Consider the following 7978-nt stretch of genomic DNA (forward strand, 5'->3'; position numbering starts at 1 on the left):
TAAGTTATATGTTACCCTTTTGTAATGATACTGAAATATTACGCCTTTTTGAAGGGAAGATAAAAAGATGAAGATGGATGTTAGTCAATGTGCAGAACCAAAGTGATTTTAAAGCTTTCTGCATCATGAATTAGTATGTTTTTAAGGAGACAGGAGTTCTGCTGGGGGGGGGGGGGGGTTTGAGAGGAAGATACAGCTTGGGGAAAAATACCAGCATCTTGCATTGAACTAAAAAGTTCATGGGTTTATTTTCAGTGCAGTCTACTAAATATTGGACTTGGACTAGTCTTTACAAATATGTATTATTATGATGGAAGGGCAGTTAGTGGAAAATGTGCTAGACTGCACTGCATCCCCCTTCCCTCTCTGTCTTGTTTTTGTTTTTTCATCTCTGTCTCATCAAACGTATTCTGTTAGTGGTGATTTTCCATGGCTGTTGTGACCTGTCTTAATATTCTCATTCCAGTAGCTTCTGCAAAAGCAAGATGTCTTTTAATTGAACTAATTTACTTATATTCAGATCATCAGGAGGCCTGTGATTTCTGCTGCAGTTTTCATTTAGATTCTCAATGACAGCTGTAAGCAGCAACAAGCAGAAGCACCCCTGTCTGCACAGTAACATGCAAAGAGGTGCCAGCTGGGCAGTATGACCTGCCTGGCTGTTCCAAGTGTAAAGCAGCACCTTGACGAGTAACAGGGGAAGGCTGCCAAAGCAGGAGGATTACTTTCAAATCAAGAAAGTATCTGTGCGAACATTTTTTTTTCCCCTAGACTTCCTGAAACGAAGAGCATCTGCTTATGAAATACTCTTCCAAACTCTCAAAATAGGCTCTCTTCAAACAACCAAAAGTGACATTACTGTCCTGAAGAGTACTGCATTAAATATAAATCATTAAAAGGCAGGTGAAAGCACATTCTTCCCTCACCCCCAAGATAAGTAAGAGTACCATGACTGTTCTTTAGAAAATGAAACATTTGATTTTGATATTTAAAAAAAAGCAAACAAAAAGTAAAACTCATCCTGTTGAATAGTTTTTCTTTGTTGAAAGAAATAGTTTGTTGAAACAGAGTTAGATAAGGAATCTGAAAAAAGGTAAATCGGTTCTTTCCAAAGAAAAATAGTTAAACTCAGTAAGACTAGTAAAATTAATTTAATGAATAGTAATTACATTACATGGGTGCCAACCAGGTCCAAATTCAGACTTTACTTAACAAGATAGCAAGTGCTAACTGAGTCTGTATATTTCCAGATAATTTTTCAAAGAATGTAAATGATATCAAGCAGTCGTGAACAGGCGTTGAATCAAACCGTTTATGGGACGTCAACTGTCACTTTTGCATGCTGTGGTGGTAAGAAAGTTCCCCCTGACAAATGAAGGAAGGGGAAAAGTGGCTGTTCTGCTCCACTAAGGGCTTAAAAAAACCTGTCTCTTACTAAATTGAATGCTCGGTGCTATGAAATGAAAAGCTAGAAGCGTCAAGTCGTTTTGAGCCAGGTTACTATTCTGTATTTCTCAAACATACCTTTATTTAAAAAAAAAAAAAAAAGGGGGGGGGGAGGGGTGTAAATGTTCTCTGTGCATTTCCAAGGAAATCCAAACAGGTCTCAGCTTTATGAACTGGAGAAATATCATGCTGAAGTCAACCAAGTAAAAATTGGCTGAACTTCCTCTTCTGTGCAAGTTTGTAAGAGCGGGCTCCCATCTTAGGTGTTATTCAGGCAAGTTTACCTTTGCAGCTCTTGCAGTTTTTCCATTTTAGTCAGCTTTTGATTTTCTTCTTTGCTACTGCATGAAAATTTGACCTGTGTTGTTATCTTTACAGGTAGTGTTAGTGGTTATGTAAATACTAGCAAAAAAGCCCCTACCTTTCCTCATAATCACTTTAAATATTACTTGGAGATAATGAAACAGTAATGGTCGCACACATTTTCTGGAAAGAAGATAGCAGCTGTAAGAAGAGAGCTTGCTGGTATGTGCTGTTTCCTGGGTAGTGCAGCCAGGAGTCCGCGAGCCCTTCCCGTGCGGTGGGAAGGGAAACTGTCACAGTTATTTCTGTTGCTGCCTTTCAAACTGAAGTCACTTGAGACAAACGCTGTGGGTTAAAGGTGCGCCTCAGCAGCGTGTTCTGCGCTTCATAATCACCTTCCACAGTGGCTTCCAGCTGGGCTCAGGCGCCTCAGCAGAGTGGGGGAGGGAGAGAGAGTGCATGGGCTACCTCTAGTGAAGAAAAGCAAGTCTGAATGGGGTCTGTACGGGGTCTGTACAGCTCACCCAAAACACTGGGAAACATTGAAATGGAGTCTTCATCTCTACTGCAAACTCGTAGTGGTCCCCACATGGCAGGAGGGGGCAAAGGGAGTAAATCTTGGCTCTAGAGAAAGAGGGCTGGGTGCTGCACCTGAAGGGGGGTGTCTGTAAAAGAATGTTGCTGTTACCTAGCTCTAAACCGTTGCACCTACCCTGAAGACTAGCCAGGTGGCATGTTGTTCTCTAGACGCAAGCAAGCAAGCGAGGGTGTTGTGGGTACGTGTCCATCTTTGCCAACAGGTGGCTGACAGTCAGCAAGGCTCTATCTCCAGCTCGGGCTTGTCGGTGGGAGGTGGCAACGGCATGTCCTCGGGTGAGATGTCTACCAGGGCCCCGGACCGCTTGCGGGGCTCAGGACTCTCTTCTGACCATCTCCCCACCCTGCGCACCCCTTTGGCCACTTTGGGTGCGTTCCGACAGGGGTTGTGGTCGTAGATCACCAGCTTCAAGCCAGGGAGGTGAGCCAGGCTGGGGAAGTACCGGATGGCGTTGCGGTCCACGTCGATCACCTCTAGAAAAGGCATGTGCAGGAGCACGGGGGGGAACTCAGACAGCAGGTTACCCGAGAGCCAGATGGTGCGCAGCTCCTGCAGGCACCGCAGCTGGCTGGGGAGTGCACGCAGCGCATTGGAGCCGGCATGCAGTGTCTTGAGGAGGCTGAGCTCACACACCACCTCGGGCAGGTACTGCAGGCAGTTGGACTCAATCCAGAGGGTCTTGAGGTTCTGCAAGAGCCGGAGCTCGAGGGGCAGGTTGCAGAGCTTGTTGTTGCCCAGGTAGAGGATGCACAGCTGCTTCAGTGTGCACACGACCAGGGGCAGCGCTTTGAAGTTGTTGAAATCCAGTGCCAGGATCTGTAGGTTTTGCAACTGCTCCAGCTCGGGGGGGAGGTGGTTCAGGTTGTTGTCACTCAGGTATAGCTTGACCAGCTCCCTAAAAGAGCAAATGTGCAGAGGGAGCCTTCTCAGCTGCCTGCCGCTCAGATCTACCATTTTATCCGCTGGCATCTCTTCTAGGTCTTCCAGGAGGTACTTCTGGCACTCATTAGAAGGCACAAAAGCAACAACCGCCTTCAGACTGTTGCCCATCCTGGGAGTTTCTTTGTTCAGAAATCCCCGGGGCTGCGAGGGAGAGGGGCCCTCCCTGGTTGTCTCCTGTTGTGCACTGGTCTGCTGGTGCCTCCTTCCTCCCAATATAAGGCTCTGTTTACATGGCACCAGCCATTAATCTCAAGGGCTCTGAAATGTTTCTGATAAGCGAATGAGTGTTTGGTGATGGGGATTACGGACATCATGACTTAGAGTACAGGTCTCCCTCTCTCGCTCACACGCAGTCTCGCTCCCTCCCCTTCCTCCCCCTCTGCTCACCCAGAAAACCATCCATCTTCCCTCTTCTTGCACGCTATAAATGTTCTCAAATTTTGCCCCACATAGCCTCTCAGATGCCCCCACCCCTCACCTTTTGCTATGGTTATGCTGTCTGTGCAGTTGGTATTGCCTGTGAGGATTGGCTAAAGAAAGTAAACATCACCAAAGACCAAATTTTTAAATGTTTAAATGTTTAGCTTTTATTCAACTTTCAGCGGAAATGTCAGATGTAATCTAATTGTTGTTTAAAATACCTGTCAAGACTTGACTAACTTTCCAGACGAGTGGCACTTTTATGGATTTACTTTGCAAGGTGCCAAATACATAATTTAACAATGTAACTTGCCACCCAGTGCATATCTTAAACCTTTAACACAAATACTTGGCAAACCGCTATCTTTAGCTGCTCGAGTATTTATGTTCCTAATTTAACTGTGTTTACTACAGCATCTGGCACTCTTAACTGTGTAGGGCCTTTTTCTTTAGATTATATTTTGCTTCTCAGCTGAATCCCGGTTTGATACATTCACCATCACAACCTGCCAAGGCTGTTCTGCTTTCTTCGGACTGCGCTACTGCAATTCCCACGTCCGTACTTACCTAGCAAGAAGCTGCCCTGGATTTAGTTACGTTGAGAGTCACGCTTTTAGTTATGACTGTTTAGATGCAACTGCGCCATGGAGACTGTTGCTCTGCTCATTTCTGCCAGACCCACGCTGCTTTGGGCCCGAGCACCTCTTTTCTAGGAGATGCTGCCAATGCGTAGACGTCTTTGTGGACTTTGACCTCTGGAGCTGCTGCTTTCAAGCTTTCTTGTGGCTTGTCCCACCTGCGTCTCTGCCTTTGCTCTCCCAAGATCTTTGGATTTCAAAGTTGGCAGAGCATTTAACTGTGAGTCTTTCCAGCTGTCTCCTTTGATATCTACAGCTCAGCGCTGACATTTTCCACACTTACCATAATTTAGGAATGATATTTTCTTCAAACAGCCTGCAGCCGGTTTCCGGGAGTTAGTCGCTACACACACAAAATACATGATTGCTGAGAGCCATGTATGCTTGGAAAAATAAAAGGTAGAACAAACAGAAGATTGAGAAAACGACAATATTAAACAGTTAAGGTGGCCTCATGATCTCCGGTCAAATCTGACAACACAGAGCTCTACTACCATCACTTGCTTTTAAACGTAAAACAGCTCTTAACTAAATATTGGATATCGGCTACAGGATGTTTACTCATCTTTTCCCTGCGAGATAAGTGGCTGTGCCATGCAGAGGTGCTGGTATGAAATGTATGGAGGTGTTTGGTGAAGAAGGAGAAGGGCCAGTGCTGCAGCCGGACAGAGAGCAGCAAGTGCTGCAACCTGAGTGCCACAAACTAGGTTTTGGACTGAGGAGTTGGGCAGAAACTTCAAGCCTGGAGGACAAAGTTACGTTCTAGTTGTCTGTGGCCTCACTGTGGAAGAGTGACATTGCAAATGCTCTAGCTACAAAATGTAGGATGGACCCTATGTGTAGCATGCCAGCGATAAGAGCCAGTTTGCAGGAAATAAGCTTCACAGAATTGCCGCTCTTTTAATACCGTAATATGGCGTACCCTTTCAGAGGACTACCATAGGGAAAGTGTATTATTTCTGGATTTCACAGCAATTACCCTGGAATACGTTCTGATTTTTAAGAAGATGTTCTTATGGGCCTCAGCAGGCTTTTGTAGTTGTTTGCACTTCTAAGAAGCTGTGGCACCCTTTAAAGACAAGGTTACCTGCCCTATTAAGATGCTGTGTACTAGAGGTATGAAAAAGCAAATGCTTTTGGCGTAAGTAATAAAGGCTGAGTGGTAGAACGTACATCCAGGACAAAAATATGTCCCTTAGACAGATATCCTGCTGATTAGTGAAACTTTTATGCTTCAGGTAAATATCTCTTAGGGATTCTCCGCATTGTAGTTTAATCATTATTCCAGCTTATCAAAAAAAGTCACAATGACCTTTTGTTGTTGCATTTTGTACCTCTGTTGGCTAAATGAAAGTCTGTTTGGCACACACTGTGAGATCACAGTATTTGGGAAAAAATAACCTTCCTGCCGGTGGGATAACAAAGGGCTCCATCTGCAATAAGTGATCCTTCTGAGAACTGGTGACTCAGTGGAGGACATAAGGCAAAAGCAGCCCCTTCTGTAGACCCAGTGCAGTATTTTGAAAGTCACTTCATGTCTTCAGAGTTATCCCTGATGCCCTACAACACGAGTCTGAATGACTTCCCAGAAGCATTTGTGGCATTTGAGGAAAAGTTCAGGAGATAAAGGCGCTCAGCGCAGCCATTGTCTTGCTCTTGTCAAAGTGACATTGCCGTAGCAGAGGGCATGGCATCTGCTCGGCTACGTGCGAGGGGGTTTGGGGAGCCTTCTCAGGCGAAGTCTGTGCTTTCTGAAATCCCCCAGCTGACCACATCTATTCCCCTGCTCCCATCTTTACTTGCTAGTCTCGTCTCTGGAGCCAGTTTGGTCCTCGTTTCCAGGGCGCAGCTCTTGAGCATGGTGGCTGGACAGAAAACTTCATTCCTCACTGAAAACTTGCACATAACTTCTGAGTCTAGAAGAAGCAGTGAACTCTCCTCTAAGCTAGACACTTCTAAAAAGAATCGCAAGAGAATGTAAATCAATATAAAAACTATACCTTATTATTCTTGTATTTTAGAGATTGTTTCTTGAAACAAAAGATAACGCAGTGATTTGACTGTAGATCCTGGTGCTTTCTTAGATCCAAGACTCTGCAGCTGGGTGACTGCACCAGACTCAGCCTTTGCTGGGAACAGTTTTTCTAGCCCTCACAATTTCGGAGGTAAGTTAGAAAAAGTAAAGTGTATATTTTAAAATCCGAGAGACTAATGAGGAGAGCTTTAACTTTGTTATTTTTACGGTTCTTATGCCTCTTTTTAGTCAGGGTGACATATTAAAGGGAAGAGGCTTGGAGGAACAATTTTAAAAATATCTTTACTCTATACTGATAATTATTTGTTTTACGTTTATTTAAAATCTGTAACTGGTGTTTGGACCTCTCACAAATACCATATGCTTCTTTGTTTTTGTTGGTTTTGTTTACTGGAACTTTACTGTTAGAGCATATGATTACTTCTTTCTTTTGCATGTTCCAGAAATTTGTTTTGTGCAATTTCATGTATTTTATCCCTTTCTGAAGGTGGATTATTTATTTCCAGTTCTCCTTCATGTTGTGAGTAGTCTATTTTTAACTAAGTGTTGAAGTGCAGGGGAACATGGAAAAAATTGTCATTGCTCTTTTCCCAGCATTTTCAAACAAAAATGGCTAATTATTCATATTTAGCCTTAATGTATTCTATTCTGCAGTGTAAAATTGCTCACGCTTTCTCTTACGGAGGAAGGACTCAGAAAATCTCTTAAGTAAATCGCAGACTCAGTGCTGAGCTTCCTCACAGACATCTAATGGGCTTTTTTGCCCTCTGTCAGATCAGAATCTCTTTTTGAGACCCTTATTTTTCTGCTGACTTGACTCAAAACCCAAATGTCAGGTAGGGATGGGAACTGCCAGCCTCAGGAAACTCATGAGAAAATAAATCCAAGCGAGCGATTCCAAATGCCTCGTTGAAATGTGTACAACAGCGCTTCAACTAGAAACGGCCTTAGCAGCTGCGTGAGAGGAGAAAACCACTGGCTATTTAGTACTTTATGCTGCAGACTGTCAGCTTTTTGACTTTTGAGATCCATTGCTTTGGGTGGCAATCACATTTATATTTGGACTAGAACTTTCACATAAATAGGGAATTAATCTTCAGCTGTTAGGGGATGACCTGCCACAGCACCACCAAACGTCTCTGTGTTCGATCCCACTTGAAAAGTCTCCGTATAGAAGCGACACAGCTATAGTTTAGGTCCTCTTTCTCTGCCTTGGGCACTTCTGTGATACCTGTCACTAAAGGGAGCTTGAAAAGCAGCTTGCTCGGAGGGAACCAGGCAACTTCTTGGACTGCCTTCCCTTCCTCATGCCAAGAGACACCAAGCTTGCCCCATTCATTATATTTATGTAAAAGATATTAATGCTTGTTAGTAACATGTATTTTTAGTCTAGACTGTGCCCTGGTTATCTGTGCCTTAGTATTTTTCACCGGGCACCAATATTTACACAATCCAGCGGTTACTCTGAGAACACATTAATGAGTTTTCTGCCAAAGCACTGACCTCTGGTGATTGATTGACCTGGCCAAGAGCCCTCTGCTGCCAATGAGGTATAAAAAAGAGACTTCGGAGTCAATGAGTGTCATTAGACTCTGA

The 7978-nt window shown here is 44.0% G+C and overlaps 1 protein-coding gene across 1 annotated transcript; it reads right to left on the bottom strand.

Annotated features, from left to right (window-relative positions):
- Positions 1–2560: 2560 nt before the first annotated feature.
- Positions 2561–3397, bottom strand: LRRC10 (leucine rich repeat containing 10). Its single transcript, XM_009669603.1, has one exon. It carries the CDS (start codon positions 3395–3397, stop codon positions 2561–2563), a length of 837 nt encoding a protein of 278 aa, XP_009667898.1.
- Positions 3398–7978: the final 4581 nt, after the last annotated feature.

The sequence above is a fragment of the Struthio camelus genome, chromosome 1 (genome assembly GCF_040807025.1).
Source record: "Struthio camelus isolate bStrCam1 chromosome 1, bStrCam1.hap1, whole genome shotgun sequence".
NCBI classification, from domain to species: Eukaryota; Metazoa; Chordata; class Aves; order Struthioniformes; family Struthionidae; genus Struthio; species Struthio camelus.

Bases quoted from the DNA above. Each gene is read 5' to 3' on its own strand.
- LRRC10 (XM_009669603.1), bottom strand. From the start codon at position 3,397: ATGGGCAACAGTCTGAAGGCGGTTGTTGCTTTTGTGCCTTCTAATGAG.